Source organism: Myxocyprinus asiaticus, chromosome 22, assembly GCF_019703515.2.
Source record: "Myxocyprinus asiaticus isolate MX2 ecotype Aquarium Trade chromosome 22, UBuf_Myxa_2, whole genome shotgun sequence".
NCBI classification, from domain to species: domain Eukaryota; kingdom Metazoa; phylum Chordata; class Actinopteri; order Cypriniformes; family Catostomidae; genus Myxocyprinus; species Myxocyprinus asiaticus.
In genome coordinates this window covers 19336445-19354479 of record NC_059365.1, presented here as the reverse complement: position 1 = coordinate 19354479, position 18035 = coordinate 19336445, and the positions used below count along the sequence as shown (strand labels likewise).

The 18035-nt window shown below is 37.5% G+C and overlaps 1 protein-coding gene across 7 annotated transcripts in view; it reads left to right on the top strand.

Annotated features, from left to right (window-relative positions):
* Positions 1-18035, top strand: part of LOC127413247 (phospholipid-transporting ATPase 11C-like) — a 92211-nt gene that overhangs the window by 60156 nt on the left and 14020 nt on the right. For all 7 annotated transcript variants that reach the window (XM_051650214.1, XM_051650215.1, XM_051650212.1 and 4 more), the window contains 19 exons: positions 652-780; positions 1318-1406; positions 4471-4521; positions 4901-4965; positions 5062-5143; positions 7879-8029; positions 8285-8482; positions 9796-9966; positions 10667-10854; positions 11052-11123; positions 11260-11333; positions 11851-11954; positions 12096-12277; positions 13734-14000; positions 14110-14287; positions 14826-14928; positions 16976-17121; positions 17251-17310; positions 17878-18005. In XM_051650214.1, the coding sequence (XP_051506174.1) occupies positions 652-780; positions 1318-1406; positions 4471-4521; positions 4901-4965; positions 5062-5143; positions 7879-8029; positions 8285-8482; positions 9796-9966; positions 10667-10854; positions 11052-11123; positions 11260-11333; positions 11851-11954; positions 12096-12277; positions 13734-14000; positions 14110-14287; positions 14826-14928; positions 16976-17121; positions 17251-17310; positions 17878-18005 (2438 nt within the window). The remainder of the gene's footprint in view (positions 1-651; positions 781-1317; positions 1407-4470; positions 4522-4900; positions 4966-5061; positions 5144-7878; positions 8030-8284; positions 8483-9795; positions 9967-10666; positions 10855-11051; positions 11124-11259; positions 11334-11850; positions 11955-12095; positions 12278-13733; positions 14001-14109; positions 14288-14825; positions 14929-16975; positions 17122-17250; positions 17311-17877; positions 18006-18035) is intronic.

Sequence of the window (18035 nt, the reverse complement as noted above, 5' to 3'; positions counted from 1 at the left end):
AATCAACTTTAGATTGTATGATTCAGTTACTGACAATAAAATTAAATTTATGATATTTCAGTGCTGTTTCAACAAAAGTGTAGACTTCACAACAGATTGTAACATTGATTCAATGATGTTAATGCTTAATTTTTAAAAATACATTTCCAACATTAACATGGTGTAGATGTGATGTAGAATCAACATTAGATTGTAACAATGTTGATGCATCAACGTTGAATTATCATTGTTTCAATGCTTGTTTGCTATCTGGGATGTTACCACGTTGGTTATCGGTCGGTATTTTGACTTTTTCTTTTTTTATCTTTTGTTTTATTTTTATTTTTTTATTACATTTTATGTTTTGTTGATATTGGATATTAATTGGCCAATATTGTTTGTTTAATTGTGGACTCTTAGTTTGTGACTATTCAAAACTATTTAAAAGTTAGCTGCAATCTTGCTATAACCTAAATGGATAGATTAAATAAAATAAGAGCACTATTTCTTGAAGAGTGCTATATCTATACTTCTCTATACTGTTTTTGTTTTTCTCCCCCCCAGTTATTAACTAATATTGTCCTATACCCAAAAGGTCTATGGTCAGAGGTATATTGTGCATTTCTAGAACAAAAGTCAAGAATTTGAGATGTTAATGTGTTTCTGCTCAAGGTTGGTGATGTAGTTGAAGTGGTGGAGGATGAGACCTTTCCCTGTGACCTGATACTGTTGCAGTCCACTCGTGAGGATGAAACTTGTTTTGTCACCACAGCCAGCCTGGATGGAGAATCTAACCATAAAGTGAGCTTATTCATCGCTCAGTCTTACTTATGTGGCCATTGCTGCATTGGTATTCTAACGTTCGTTGATCATGTACTGTATGTGTTTTATGCCTCACCAACATTTGGTTTTCTGTCATGTGTTGTAAATTGTTGCAAATTCTATATGTCATCGATGTAACATTATTTAGCTGGCAAACAAATGACTTGAACAAACGAATTAGTAATGTTTTGCATAGGATGCCATCGTTTTCTAGCAAAAGTGCGTTTATGAATTTATGAAGATTATAGATACAATGTTGGCACGGCAGGGGGGAAAAAATCCTTATTGTTGAGCCCTGCAATTTTAATTATTCTCCTGGTTGTGGTTTCTGTTCACCTCTGAAATTCAGCTTAACTCATAAAATAGGTGGCACAGATCTTGTCATTATCATCTATGTACTCCTTGTCTTTCTTCCACCACAACAGTCCCTTTGTGACATGTCTATATGTGTTTGCTAGTAGTGTATGTGTTTGTTGGACACAACCTAAAATACTCATAGGCCTATCTTGTCTGCAGACACACTACACTGTGCCAGACACAGAGAAGGACCTGCAGGATCTCAGTGCCACCATCGAGTGTGAACAGCCCCAGCCTGACCTCTACAAGTACGCACTTGCACACTTACACAATCACTTGCACTCTCATCTAGGCCTGGGAACTATATCGAATGTTCATTATATATTTTGCTGGCAATATCAAATAATGTAAAGTGCTTTTTATTTGGCCATTCAGTTTTCTTACGGACTGTCAAACTAGTTTTATAACCATTTCTTTTGTTGCGATTTGCAACTTTAAGAGCTTTAAGACAGATAATTTAATAGGGTCTCTAAACTTCAGTAACAAAAACTGCTTTAAAATTAAGTGCGATTCATTATATTGAATCAGTTTAAACTGTCCGTGTCAATAAATTGATGCATAACTTTGTTTCAGCGATTCATCTGTCAGAACTATAAATGTTCACTGAAGTCTCAGCTTGCAGTGTTTCATATATCAAAATGTTTTTGTAAAAATATATTCAGGTAAATATTGCATTTTTACTATGTATTGTTAAATTGGTGCATATAAATGTAAAAGATGTATTTAGTGAAAAACTGTGAGGGAAAACATGCCAAGATTATTTTGAACTAGATTTTTACTGTATTTTACTACTTACATGAAACGTTGAAATTAGAAATGTTGAAATGATTTAAGAGAAAATACATAAATATCAAGATATATATACTCGATATCATCAAAAGGCAGCAAAATATCAAGATATAATTTGGTTAGCTATATCTCCCAGCCTTGCTCCCACCTGCTTGTAGCTCATTTCCATATGGTAGTTTAGTCTAAAACCAGAGGCAGTGTCTTACATAATGTGCTGGAACCAGCTTGTGCTGTTGACCTTAGTGCATCCTATCTCTGGTTAGATTATGGTTTTGTGATGTGCATCTGAATTACAGCAAGCTTGTTAAGCACATTCCAGATCAGCAGCTTTCCGTGTAAGAGCCGGAAACCTTCTGACCTCTTCCATTTGAGGACAGAGCTACACGCAATAATAAGAAAAAAACCCAGACTTGAAACACCCGGAATATCCACGTTTGGCCTCCAAGTTTGATAGCGAGTTAACTCTTGCGCGCCCCCTGTTGGTAGGCACGTCTCATTACAGTCACTCACCTCTTTAGGCTGAATAACATTTGCATTTCTGATCAGCTAGAGCACCAGATGTCGCCTGCTTAAATCGGTATAAAAAAAGCTTCAAAGGGCTGTTGCCAATATACCAGACTGTTGGGTCATCACCAATGAGCATCTTCCTTGTAATTGGTTCATTTCCTACAAGACTCATTTACATAGAGTGCTGCACTGGAATACAGATATTATCATCAAGCCTCTTTAACGGCAAGGAGAGTCTTCATAAAACAAACTACACGCTAATGCAAGTGTATAATGCCATCAGTACTTTAGCATCGCTGTTATCGTTCCAAAACCTTGTGAGTTACCAACGGAGGCAGCATTTTAAGGGCATCACTGGCGTGCTCCCTCCTAATTATGCTGCCTCCTAAGATACCTAGTTTTAGCCAAATTCTAAGACAGCATCGCATGTATCCTTTGTGGTGAGGTTAATACCATAATAAAAAAATAAATACAAGATTTCCCAAAATTTGTGAGTGCTATGCATTTTTACACTTAGAGTATTGTGTTGTTAGAGTGAAGCATCTCGAGACGCGCTTTTAAATGTTGACATTCTTTTAACACTTTAAGCGCTGAAGGTGTTTTTAAAGATTTCCAGTTTCAATGGCATACCCAAAATGAAAGGTTTGTTACTTGAAAAAACATGGAAGGTCAAGTGTTTGGTATCATTGTAAAGAACACTTTTACATTTATTAATGATATAGATTATGATGCATTCTGAGACTCTCAGCCTAAGAAACTGCTGAAAAATCACAAAAAATTTAGCCAAAAATGTACTTTTAAAAAACATTTTTTATATATATATTTTTGTTCTTATTTGACATGATATATATCACTGGTTGTAAATATGTTGACTCCAGAAAACTCAGTCAATCAATTCCCAACCATGTCAACTGTGAGAATTTTTGTGTTAATACGACAAAGCAATTAAAAGTCATAGCATTACAAAAATAATTTATCATAGTGTCAAAAAATGTCTCCATGTGTCCAAAAGCCACTCCAAACAAATAAAACATAATAATTGTACATAAGAACGAATTACACATGCAAACACAACAATGACTAAAGGTATGCGTAACATGCAGACATGATTTTAGTAATGAGATTTCACAGGAGTGCCTTTTGACTCAACGAGTCTGCATCGAGTTTGTGTCATTTACTTGGCGCCATCTCCTGGTGGCCATATGTAACATTGCGTTTAGTGTGGATTACCTAATGATCTATGCATCCGATTAACTTGTGTGCAGGCTCGTTTGAAAGATAATCACCTTCTCCAAGTAATGGTGTATTTTATGTTCTGTTTATATTTAGTGAAGTTATAAGCAACACCAACATAAATGTCAAAGACATGTACTTAGCTATTACTCGCTATATGTTTGTCTGTGAGTAAAACAAATAGGCTGGTTGTATTCTACTCTTTCAGAACTTTCCAACAGCATATGACACATTGCTATTTGATCAGTTTGATGTTTTTACTGATTGCAATAATATGTACAGTGCAAATGTCTTAATAAATTATCAAAACGGAACTCTGATATGTCTGAAAAATTCAAAGCACTTGTTCAGTTTTGGTTATAATGTCTGCATGCATTTGAAAGTAGAGCTTCTAAGCTTTCAAATAATACCTATTTTGTGTTGATCAAGACTGTAGTTGTTAATATTTTGACTTATTATTTTTTCTTGTGGGCTGGCGGGCCCATCTGAGCTTAAAGGGTTAGCTTCACATGGCTTCTGCGACGCTTGTACGAGATGTTGAAAAAAAAGAAACAGCTGGACGCAGGGCAACAGTCATAGACATCCATCAACTGCTTGTTTCCATTGAAAAACCATTATAGAGTGCAGACAGACACAAAAATGTTTTGCAACAGAGCTATTTTGTACTTGTATTTGACCTTGTATTTGTACTTGTATTTGACATTTGTGTACAGTACGTTTGTGGTTGAGAGAACATGTATGAACATGCCCACAATTTACTGGAGCCTGTTTGCTCTTGTGCAGGTTTGTTGGTCGGATGCACATTTACAAGCTGGAACAGGAGCCCGCAGTAAGGTGAGACCGTCTTTGCTCCATTCCCATGGGCCCACTGCATCCCACAGTACTCTACCCCCCCACCCCCCAGTCACTTTAGCTGTCTCTTTTCCCTTTGCATTAGCCTCTGATCATTATTCCATCGACCCACCATGCCATAGCAGCATTAAAGTAAAGCCAGCCTGGCAGCTTCTCAAGCCTTCTCTCTCTTTCATTTGTCACTGGACAGTTGGAAATGTTTTTATGAGTCTCTACACTGTGTCCTTCACCAGAACAGGCCAGGCCAAACCAGCCTACATACTTTCAGCAATACTATTCTTTAGGAGCCACTTTAACATGAGTTTGGATACCAGGATGTGTCTGTTTTGAGATAATTGTTTGTTTTTATGGTTCGATTTAGATCGTTGGGCCCTGAGAACCTTCTCCTAAAAGGTGCTACGTTGAAAAACACCAAGAAGATTTATGGTAAGTCCTGGAGCCTTTTAATTGGACGAACCATTCGATGAGGAGGAATTAAATTTCACCAGTCTCACTATGTATTACTGGGTGTTTTTTATTAAGGCGTGGCAGTATACACAGGCATGGAGACAAAAATGGCACTCAACTACCAGGGCAAATCACAGAAACGCTCAGCTGTGGAAAAGTAAGTGAGAGTGACGGGAGTAATATCATACCCTAGTGCAGTGGTTCCCAAACCTGGTGCCACCATGACTGGCTAAGGGTGCCGCAGAATCTCTGCACAGTTTAATATTGTAATAGCCACTGTTGTTAAAAGTACCAGTAAGGCAGAGTATTGACTCAATTTGGCTTTCAAACACTCATATGCGTATGTCTGCGCTTACTCTAGTGTGCCTGTGTTTCCTGGTGAATGTAACTGCGTTCGTGAACGGTCTTGGTCAAAATGCCCCTATTGATGTGATTATGAATGTAAGCAAAACTGTTAATATATTGTGTAAGTGTAAGCAAACGGGACAAAATCTTATCTCAAAATATCGGATCTGTGCGCTTTGTAAATGCAGCCAAATAAACCCGCTGCTGTCATTTATAGGCCTATCAAATAATAGTAATCAAACAGCAACAATGAGAAGAAAAAGAAATGCACTTATTATCCTTGGTTAGATATCTTTAGCAGCTGCAAGCCCAATACATTTTAATGACAGGTCTGCTTTTCAGTCAAACTCTGACTGCATTGAATCAGTATTAATGTATATATAATCACACAGTAAAGATAAATTACTACTTAAATCAATAATTAAAGTAGCTTTAATTTTCATTTGATTTACTATTTTGTTTTTATATTACGACTATTTAATGTTAAATTGCTGTTGTTCCTGCAAAACCTAAAGCACTATTTACTCTGTTCTCAATTTTATTACTGACTCTTGAACAGTATTGGGTAAGTTACTTAAAAATAGCAATCCACTACAAATTGAAAAAGTAATAACATTACTAATTACTTTTAAGATACTTCTAAAACACTTTTCTGCTCAACAAATTCAAAATAATGTCCATTTATCTTCCTTGTTCGTAGTTACACACAAGTCATACACTCAGCAGCACCTCACATTTCTCCTTTGCAACGACCCCTTTTCCACCTGATATTAAGATAGGTTTCGGGTGATCCGATCACATGTGGTCAGCCCTAAATATAGGTCTAAAATGTTTTGCGATCAGATCACAAAAACCACATACGAATGTGGTTAAAAAAACGCATTTGACCACATAACATTTGAGGTGTAAATGCTAATCCGTCCTGTATGCGTCTTGACAGAAGTGAAACGCCACCCCTCACCTGTCAATCAACCGATGCACTAAAACAAGAGTTTAAACTTTGCAGGTTACTAGCGGCTTTAAAAGCAATAACCGTCTGATCAGAAAATTTTAAAAAGCGGATACATACACAGTCATGAGAGCTTCACGGATCTTCTTTAGTGTATCTGATATCCACACAGATGAAGTAGTATGAACACTTGAAGCTCCTTTAATACAAGTATAATAACGGATAATTCTGCTTAACATGTTTGTGCTTAGATATTTTTTTGTGTGTGTGTGTGTGTGTGTGCTTTGTTTTTATTGATTTTGTTATGCTTTAATGTCATACATTAACACACTGGCATATTGATTCATGTATGTTGTCATGAAACAGAGACCCTCCCCTCCAAATCCGAACGCAAACAGCGATGGGTCTCACCTAACCACATGTGATCGGATCACCCGAGACACATCATAATATCAGGTGTAAATGGGGTCATTGACTCATTACGGAGCCATAATTCATGTATTCTACATAAATAATATATTAGAAATAAGCACAGCCCTATAATGCACTTAAAAGTTATTTAATTAATTGTAAATCAGTAACTGTAATCTGATTACAAGAATTTAAAATGTAATATTACACTGCTTTTTTTACAGTAACTAATTACTTTGTAATTGGATTACACCCAACACTGCTCTTGAATGATTACTTATTAAAAACTTGAAGCCCGATTCACTATAAAGGCTTAAAGCAGTGTTTACTTAAAAAAAACAAAGGCCACATCGTTTTAATTTAATTTGTATTAGTCTTTTCAATAGAATATATAGTACTATGCAAAAGTTTTTTGAGGATGTTTTTTGAGGATGTCTTCAAAAATATTGCCATAAATAGTTTTCATTTATCAATTAACATCATATAAAGTCCAGTAAACATAAAAAAGCTAAATCAATATTTGGTGTGTCCACCTTTGCCTTTAAAACAGCCCCAATTCTCCTAGGTACACCTGGACACAGTTTTTCTTGGTTGTTGACAGATAGGATGTACCAAGATTCTTGGAGAATTCACTACAGTTCTTCTATCTATTTATGCTGTCTCAATTGCCTCTGTCTCTTAATGTAATCTCAGACTGACACGATGTTCAGTGGGGGGCTTTGTGGGGGCAATGCCATCTGTTGCAGAGCGCCCTGTTCTTCTATTCTAATCTTTTCTGTTTGCAAAAGTAACGTTTGGGAGTCTAAAATGTATTTTTCCTATTGACACACTAAAGCTGAAGATATAAATAACCATCTTAAGACAAATGTTTTTGTGAATCATCTTAAGTGCCTAAAACTTTTGCACAGTACTGTGTATATTTATTGATTGATTTTTCAGTGGTTGGGGTGCCATGGGGAAAAAAACACTATAAAGGTTAGCTGTAGTTTAAAAAAGTTTGGGAACCACTGCCCTAGTGTTCAGAAGAAGAAAAAATCAGGGTTCTGCAAGCTTTATTTTAATTCATAGCACGCTCAGAAAATACATGCCACAGTTTTTATTTGCAAGGGTTTATGCCAATACATGGTCATACATGTGTAAATGTCATACATGTGTAATTGTGTTCACATGTTTATTATTAATTACAGGTCCATTAATTGCTTCCTACTGGTGTATCTAAGTATCCTTATCAGTAAAGCAGTGGTGTGTACTACTCTCAAGTATGTATGGCAGAGCAAAGAAGGTCAGGACGAGCCCTGGTACAACCAGAAAACCCAGAAGGAGAAAGACACTTATTTGGTGAGCAGTGTGTGCATTTCACATGTAACCAGTTTGCATGTGATTGCATTAATCAGTCATTCTTCAGATAATTCATATAAATTACAAGCTAATCTGGTCCCTAGTGGCCGTGGTCTGCTCTTACACAGATGATACTTCATTAATCATAATTAGGGATTAGCTATATATTTAATTTTCATGTTTCTCTGCTGTCCATGATATTGTGTTAAAGGGAGACTGAAGAGATTGACTTTGGTTGTTCTGTCTTTGTTTTAGTACTTGAAGATGTTTACAGACTTCCTTTCCTTCATGGTCCTCTTCAATTTTATAATCCCCGTGTCCATGTATGTTACTGTGGAGATGCAGAAATTCCTGGGCTCTTTCTTTATCACATGGGATAAGGACTTCTTTGACTCTGAGATCCAAGAGGGCGCACTTGTCAACACGTCAGACCTCAATGAGGAACTTGGCCAGGTTAGACACTTGAACATTGTTCAGACAGTCAGTCCTAAAGATCAGATTTGAAAAACAAATTGGTTTTGGGTTCAGTGTGAACAGCCTCAGATAGGTCACCTCTCCAAATTAGACAGTAGCACGTACCTGAAAAGATCATAGGCACCGCTTTTGTTCATTGAGCTCTGAGAGTCATGAATCATACAGTTTTCGTCCATTACCATCAACCATGTAGAAAAGGAAATGAGCATTTATCCCTAAAAGCTTTCGGAAAACCAGAACAAGGAAATGAAAGTGTGTAAATGATATTAGCTGTGTTAGCTTCACAGATTCAGAATTATCTAAAAAAGTATGGTTTAGATCATTGGTAAGTGATGGAAGTGTACTTTTCTTTTGCCCTTATTTACAATTGTTAAAAGCAACACATGGGTAGTTGACAAATGGGCAAGGACATCATTTTTTTTTTTTTTTACATCAAGATTTTAGGTAACAATGTATATATTTGTATAAGGCAAAGTGTATATTTTAAGATTCTGTAACTGGTCACTATTGCTTAGGTTTTTTCACCTCTTTAAATCATCTTTTTGACTTTACTAGTGCATTTCAATGGTCCTGTGGTTTGACAAACACATTTTTTTAATAACAATATTTATCTCTCAATAGATAATTTATTTCAGTTTCTTAAAGTCAAATGAAGTTTGAAAAGAACATGCACAGCTTAAAGTCTCATTTACTCCTGTTGGGGTCCTGATTAGCACAATATTCAAGGATGCCCAAGAGATTGCTTGTTTAAAAATGTTTTTGTGAGTCACTGGACTCAAAATCTGTGACAAATTTTCAAATGGACCCACATTAGAATTTTCATATGTTTATGTATTTCACAGTTCATGACAAAGAAAGTGACATTACTGGATAATATACACATTTTACTTGCTAAAAAATTAAAACACAGTTTGAATAAATACTTATGCTTTTGTTTAAAGTCAGTATTCTGTGATGTCCAGCCAACAGTATAAGAGAAGAAAGTAATGCACTTTTCTATGAGGACAGTAAAATTACTGCCCACAAGCTGGAAGTAAAAGGCTGTGTGTGTTCTGTTGGATGGTACTGATATCACAGTGAGCTTTCCATGTCACTTCCATGGACAGTGAGGTCATAGATCACCCTTGGATGATTATGCAGATGATTATTCAAAATTACTGGCTATGCTTCGTTAAACTGATTTATGCAAGCAGACTTATTCTTCCTTATTGTTGAACCCATTTAATTTGGATACGAGTGCTTTATGGCCCTGGATTGTCATGTGTAGATTTATCGTTGTCTGTTCCCTTCAGGTGGAATATGTATTTACAGACAAGACAGGAACACTGACCCAGAATAACATGGAGTTCATCGAGTGCTGTATAGACGGCTTCCAGTACAAACACAGAGACACGCAGAGTGAACTGGACGGCTTCACTGTGACAGACGGGCCTGTGAATAAAGTACAGCAGAAAGCTGGACAGGTGAGTTGTTACTTTAATCCTATTCAGTTTTGTTTTTCAGTATATTCAGTATCGATTTTAGTTGTAGCATGTTAGGGCTGTCAATATTAATAATTTCATTTAATAATAATATTTAAAAATGTAATAATTTAACACCGTTTAATTTCTCAGGGCCATCTAGTATTATAGCTAGTAGCATTTTCATGTTTAATGAAGACAGGTTGTAAAGGTTTCAAATTTTATAAAATACTTTTTAAGTAATGAAAAGTTATTTTATAGTTTATTTTATCCAATTGTGTTAGGTTTTATTTTTCAGTTAATGAAAATATTTCATTTAGCTTTCATTTTAGTTTTCATTAACGTCCCCAAGGACATCAGATAGGGATATTGATTTTACATTGATTGTACTGATTTTTTGAGTGAAGTTGTTGGATTTGTGCACCTCCATATGTAAATGCACCAGTCTGCTTGAACTGTAAATCCACTGAGGCTCAGAGATAAACAAAGGCGGTAAACATTTAATGATTGTGCTGGCAAGCTTTGAGGGACTCAGGTTATTTGCATTAACTCCTTTCTTATAATGTACTCATATGCACCATAAACCACAGGTCCTTTGAGAGCACTTTATCCATTGTAAGGGCCCTTGTCAGTGTGAAGTGCACGTGATCTGCGTTAACTATTGTTGTGTTATTCCTTATGTTTCTCTACCTTAATCTCTCAGGAGAAAGAGGAGTTGTTCCTGCGGGCTCTGTGTCTGTGCCACACTGTGCAGGTGAAGGAGGCAGGGCCAGAGGAGTCACTTGGGGACCAAGTGGATGGCATCGATGGGATGCTGCCTCAACCAGAAGAGGAAAGAGGATTCATAGCTTCTTCTCCTGATGAGGTTGCACTGGTCAAAGGAGCTATGACGTAAGACTTGATCTGTTTCAGCTTGTGTCTAATGATGTGTTTCTGTAGCTCAATTGGTGGGGTTTGATTTTCAGGCACTGCACATACTGATCAAATTTATAGATTGAATCACTTGAGCTGCTTTGGAAAAAAGCATCTGCCAAATGCATAAATGTTAATGTAATGATAGACACTCGTAACACTTCTCCCTTGTTCAGATATGGCTTCACCTTCCTTGGTTTGGAGAGTAAGAGCATGAAGATAAGGAACAGGCAAAATGATATAGAAGAGTAAGTTATAACCCTTAAAATTAGACTAATCAAACGCAATATCATAAAAACTAAAGCCTTGTGCGTTTAAAGTAAATAAGTGATATGTAATTAATTAGCAGTATGGCAAGCAAATTTTTACATTATTTTCATTCAGGTATGAGTTGCTTCATGTCCTCAACTTTGACCCTGTTCGCCGGAGAATGAGTGTTATTGTCCAAACCAAATCAGGTGAGCTGGAGATTTATTGCCTGTAGGGTGCAAGATAAGTTAAGTGTCCCAAGTATAAAACTAAGATGTCCCCCCCCCCCCAAATCCCAAAGTTTGAGCAATAGCAATAGTAGTGCTTACTAGGACATAAATGGTATCTCAAGTCATGAGAGGTGTGCTATTATGTTTTTTAATTTTTCACTTGGTGGACAATAAAACAGCCAAAAAATCCTGTAGACTTTCCTAGAAGGAAGGACCAGAGTCATATCTCGGGGCCAAAATATTATGGATACTTGGGGTGGGCTCTTTTGACTTGGGCCAATAAACAACACCCTAGCAACCACCCAAAACTCACTAACAATCAAGCAATGCCATAGCCACCACATAGCAACGCACTAAAATCTGCTCAGAATGGTGACTTTTGCACGGGCAAGGGCCACACATATTTTCTTAAGAAAATTAGAACATTTAGTTTGTGTTGTGATGTGTAACTCTGATTGTGATAGTCTCTCACCTTTGCCTTCTACTTTGCATGTAGGGGAGAGACTGCTTTTCTGTAAGGGAGCAGATTCCTCCATCTTCCCCAGAGTCAAACCAGAGGAGGTTGACCGAATACGATTGCACGTTGAGCGAAATGCAATGGTGGATTAAAGCATTAATCACATTCATTATATCTATGTCTTAGCAGATAAATCCTGTAACTCAACATAAAAGATTTAAAAGGTCTGTAGATTCTGCCCTAAGCGTGTGTGTGGTTTTTTTTTTTTTTTTTTTGCTCACCAGGAGGGTTACCGTACACTATGTGTGGCCTATAAACAGCTGAGTGCTGATGAATACGCTGTGGCAGACACTGGGCTGAGGGAGGCTAGACTGGCTCTACAGGACCGGGAGGAGAAACTCATGGCCATGTATAACCAGGTGGAGATGGGCATGAGTCTGATTGGAGCTACTGCAGTGGAGGACCGGTCAGTGATATAAACTGTTATTAAAGCTTTAAAGGGTGTTCACACAACAGCAGTTTTACTCCTGGAAGTCAACAAGTTGCTGTACTGTTGGTTGCTAGTAGATGTTTGTACTCTAATGTGCTGCAGCAATCAATATAACTGAAAATATTTGACATTTCTAAATTAGTCCCCCTGTTTTTTTGGGAAATAATAATTATATTTTTGGAGTGTTACTTTGCTTGTCAGAAGTACAAAGAAAACAATTGTAGTTGCCAACGGAAAACAAAAATTTTAAGACCAAGCAAGCAAGGTATGTGCCGAACTGTTGCATCCGCAGTGGTAATCATACGATGAACTTGTGCTTACTTGCCAACATCTGCCTCTCAGCAAATCAAGTAGGACTATTGGGCCTATTGAATATGAATGACATGATGGCACATAATTAATATTCACAAGCCAAGCTGATTCATTTAATAATTTTGTCGCCCGCACTTTTCCGATCGTTCCTATGCCACTGATCCAACAGTATCACCTGAGCTTCACTAGCTGGGTTTCCATCAAAACAATTTTATGCGCATTTTGAAATTGCACAAAACAAATCCTGAATGGAAACGCTTGACAGCTCAAAAGTCTCACAATATGCTTAAAATGTAATGCGCTAGGAGGAGATGGATTTTCTTGAGTTTCACATTAGTTAAAATGCACATTAAGGTGATGGAAACAGTTTATTCGCAAAGCGATGATGTGTTTTGACCATTCGTGCACGTGTTGTGAGTGTGCGATAGCTTGATGTCACTGGCCCAATGAAAGGTCCGACCTTGGCACACAGTTCTTTGAACATAACCCTTGACATTCATTAGTGTTTAACCCACAGCTGGTCATTGAAGTAGGTCCTCACAATCTGCCAGAACAGTTTTGAGCATGGGCGTGTGGGCATTGCAGCATTTCAACCCTAATTTTATTAGATATTACACCTATTCTGTGCTGTCTCCTGGCAGCATTTAATAAAACAAGGTAAAATTGCTGCAATCCTAAAAAATGTAACTATCCCCGAAGCTAGGAGGTCATTCAGCTGCTCCATCATGACACAGAAAGATAATGCACATGATGTAGTGGATGGAAACGCGCAACGATTCGTATTTTCTTTAGTCACATTTTTAGAAATGCTCTTAAAAAAAATAAAATAAGCTAAACATTTCAAATGGAAACCAAGCTACTGTCTACACTCTCATGGGTAGTCGCTGCATGGCATCACTGGCCATTTGCGTTACATTGAACTTTACGTTGAACTTTTCTCAACTTTGACACATCACCAACAGTATCTGTCGCTTAAGTCGTTTCATATAGCAAACTCTCATTGCAAATGAATGACATCCATCACTTTGTCACTTCAAATTGTTATCTTTGAACTTTCTTTAGAAGAACTTGAAAATTGTGTTATCATAACTGAGTAGCACAACACCATCTTGTCTTCCAGACTGCAGGAAGAGGCAGCCGAGACCATGGATGCCTTGCAGGGCGCAGGGATGAAGGTCTGGGTGCTGACTGGGGACAAAATGGAGACGGCGAAGTCCACCTGCTATGCCTGTCGCCTGTTCCAGCGTGGTACAGAGCTACTAGAGCTCACTGTACGGACCTTGGAGGGTAGGCAGACAAAGCGTGAGGAGAAACTTCTTGAGTTACTTCGGGACTACCATAAAAGAGCAGTACAGGATGCCCTGCCTGTCAAAGCAGGGGTCACCAGGTGAAACATCCCTGGCCCTGGCCCTGACACTTTCACCACTACTGAATTTGCAGTGAAATTTATTTTACTATATTGGACCCACTAATCCATCACCGTTGTCCTATGACAGGAGTTGGTGTACTGCAAATCAGGAGTATGGCTTTATAATAGATGGTGCTACACTGTCGTTAGTGATGAACCCACCTCGTGATGCAGATGCAAGTCTCTACAGGAACCTCTTTCTGCAGACCTGCCAGAATTGCACTGCCGTGCTCTGCTGCCGCATGGCTCCCCTGCAGAAAGCACAGGTCAGTATACTTTATGACTCTTGATGGCTCTTTACTGAGATGGAAACTCCAGTCTGAGACTCTTGAGTGGCACTTAAAGGGATAGTTCACCCAAAAATGTTAATTCTGTCATCAGTGACTTATGTTGTTTCAAACCTGTATGATTTACTTTCTTCTGCACAAAAGAACATGGCAGTATGTTATCCTTATTCAGCATTCACTGTCATCACATCTTTTTTTCCATACAATGAAAGTGAAAGGTGACTGAGGCTGTCATTCTGCCTGACATCTCATTTTGTGTTCCAGAGGAGAAAAAAGGTCATTCCGGTTTAGAACAAGATGAGGGTGAATAAATGATGACACAATTTTCATTTTTGGATGAACTATTCCTTTTAAATTGGAAATAAATTTACTTGGTATTTGACTTTGATTCCAAATTAGAGACTTGTGAAAAACATGAAAATCGTTTGCTTTTTGGCAAGGTTTATTACACTCTTTATGTTGCCTGTGATAAAGTGTGCTTTATGGTTTATGAATTAGTTGACTTTACACATTTTAGATCGTGAGGATGGTGAAGAACTCTAAAGGCTCCCCAATTACTCTTTCCATTGGTGATGGGGCCAATGACGTCAGTATGATCCTTGAGGCGCACGTCGGCATTGGTGAGATCTCATCATACACACACGTACAAGAATTAATTAAGCAATCAATTAACCTTGCTCAGCATTTTTCTGAGAGGGAGTGTGATGGTGTTGTTACCAGGGTTCGTACGGTCATGGAAATTCTGGAAAAATCAAGGAATTTAGAAACTGTGTTTTCCAGGCCTGGAAATGTCATGGAAAAACAAATTATCACGAAGGAAAAGTCATGGAATTTACTAACAAGCTAATTTCTGCAGTACAAATGTGTTCAGAATTCTTAAAAAAATAAATAAAAAAAAGTCTCCATCACCTACATTCTCATACAGTATTTTTTATTGAAACATGACAGAAGACTAGCGCTGATTGTCATTGATGTTCCATGATCTTTCCCCCAGCCGCTTCTGTCAATTGTAGCATCTGTGTAATGTAACGACAGCTGATGTTAGGGCTCTCCCACAACTCACGTGAAAGATGTCCGTTTCAGGTCCATTTCTCTCTATTTATTTTCGATAACAATCTGTAATAATTAACTTTGACAATTGCATGTGAAATTGATTCAAATGAAGAAACTTTCTCAACTGTTTGGGTGTAAGACGCTAAAATATGGGATAAACTGCATCCAGTAGGCTATTGATTTAATACAGAACAAAATTCTGTTCTCTTAAAGGAATAGTTCACCCAAAAATGTTTTTTTTTTTTTTCATTTTTTACTCACTCTCATGCCATCCCAGATGTGTATGACTTACTTTCTTCTGCAGAACACAAACAAAGATTTTAGAAGAATATCTCAGCTCTGAAGGTCCATACAATGCAAGAGAATGGCTAAATCCATATCTTCAGAAGTGATATGATAGGTGTGGGTGAAACACTAAATATTTAAGTCCCTTTTTTACAGTAAATTCTCCTCTCTGCCCAGTAGATGGCAATATATACAAAGAATGTGAATCACCAAAAACAAAAGAAGAAGAATGTGGAAGTGAAAGTGGAGATTTATAGGTCTTGATCTGTTTCTCAACCAAACCTATCATATTTTTATGCTGCCTTTATATGCGTTTTTGAGCTTCAGAGTTCTGGCCACCATTCACTTCCATTATATGGACTTACAGAGCTGAAATATTCTTCTAAAAATCTTCATTTGTGTTCAGCAGAAGAAAATAAAACACATTTGGTGTGGCATGAGGGTGAGTAAATGAGAGAATTTGTGGGTGAACTATCCCTTTAAATACTGGATGATTCCGTATTATATGGGATGGTTGGCAACCGTATTAGACACATAGACGTGGGCTTGAAGAAACACATTTGATTATATTTTGAAGAGACGAAAGAAAAGCCGTCGGTGCACGTGTCTGATTCACTGTTTGTTGAGTTATCCAGTAACTCAAGCGCTTCTCACAGAATGCTCATGTGAAGAATTTCTTCTCTGTGTCAGTGGTCCAGAAACAGTTTGCATAAATGTTGTGTTATATGTGAGCCTGCAAATGATCTCCGACCATCTCAAGCGGTGCTTTGAGTTCAATTTGCTTTAGACCCAGACATTAACATTTTACTGTACATGCATAGACCTATACATTTTTTTTTCTTCCCACTATTTTAATGGGGAAAATTGGCTGATAAAAATGTTTTGGTACAGTGTTTTGTATGGTACAACGTTTTGTACCCTGCTGAACAAACGTACCATTTTAAAGAAATTAAATTCTATGCAGTAAGTTAAACCATGTAGGGCATTAAATAGGTCAAGTGTTATAAATAGTGAGAACAAAATAGAGGGCTTCCAATATTGATAGTAAGACACAAAAGATGAGGGGAGAGGAGAAGACAAAGCAAAAGCATTGAAAGAAAAAAAAACTTGTGATTTATTACAAAGCAATTGCTGTGTGTCATTGTTTTAGTGGTAGTGCATAAGGTGTATGTTTTGACTGTTCAAACAGTGCTGAATCACATTTTTCACAAATGGGTAGAACATTTTTAAAATGCTACAATAGAAGTTAAGTTTTGGAAGTTCATGAAAACTCATGGAAATGTACTAGTCAAAATGTGCATGAAACCTGTGTTACTATTGTGTGGTCAGGTATTAAAGGTAAGGAGGGCCGTCAAGCTGTGAGGAACAGCGACTACGCCATCCCTAAGCTCAAGCACTTAAAGAAGCTCTTACTAGCTCATGGGCATCTTTACTATGTGCGGATTGCTCATCTTGTTCAATACTTTTTTTACAAGGTAAGTCTGGCATTCAGTGGACTATTTTTCAGTATCACATGTAGATATAAATGTAATTGTTAGAATTATATATATATATATTTTTTTTTTTAATTTTTAGACCTTTTCTTCTTATATCTTTACCCTTAGAATCTTTGCTTCATTTTACCTCAATTCCTGTACCAGTTTTTCTGTGGATACTCTCAGCAGGTGGGTACAAATAAAGGACCTGTTAGAAGACGACAACCTAACAGGCCCATCTCCTCTACCTCTGCTTATTTCTTCAGATCTTTCCTTTAAATTTCACTCTTTGCCCTTCATTGAAAGTTGATATATATATATATAAAACACTCAAAAATGAAATTTTATGTCAGAGCCGTAGTGTAGTGGTTAATGAACATGCTCTAGATATGTTGCATGCACGAATCTGGCCTGTGTCAGGTCCCAGTCCCTTTCCATCTATCAATAAAAGCCCAAAAATGTAAAACAGCAAGTTAAAATCACCTTTGGACTTCTCAAAAGAGTGCTACAGTCTCATTTAAACTCTTAGACTCTAGTCTAGACTTCACCTCTTCCAGGACATCTCAGTGTTTTGTGTATATATATCAAGAAAGTGATCATTGCATGTGGCTGCACTGTCAGTGTGTGCTTTTGCTGTGTAGTCTCTTCTTTTTTTTCTTTTTTTTTTTTTGTGCAAAAGTGTTGGCGCGAGTGTGATCTCCTCAACATGTTTTTAACCCCCTGGTCCCCCGTCCTTCCCCTCGCTCCCCTTCCCAGCCCCTGTATGACGCAGCCTATCTGACGATGTACAACATCTGCTTCACCTCCATGCCCATTCTGGCCTACAGCCTACTGGAACAGCACATATCCATTGAGATTCTGCTGGACAATGCCCCCCTCTACAGGTGACAGACTGCAATGCACTCTTTTGCTTA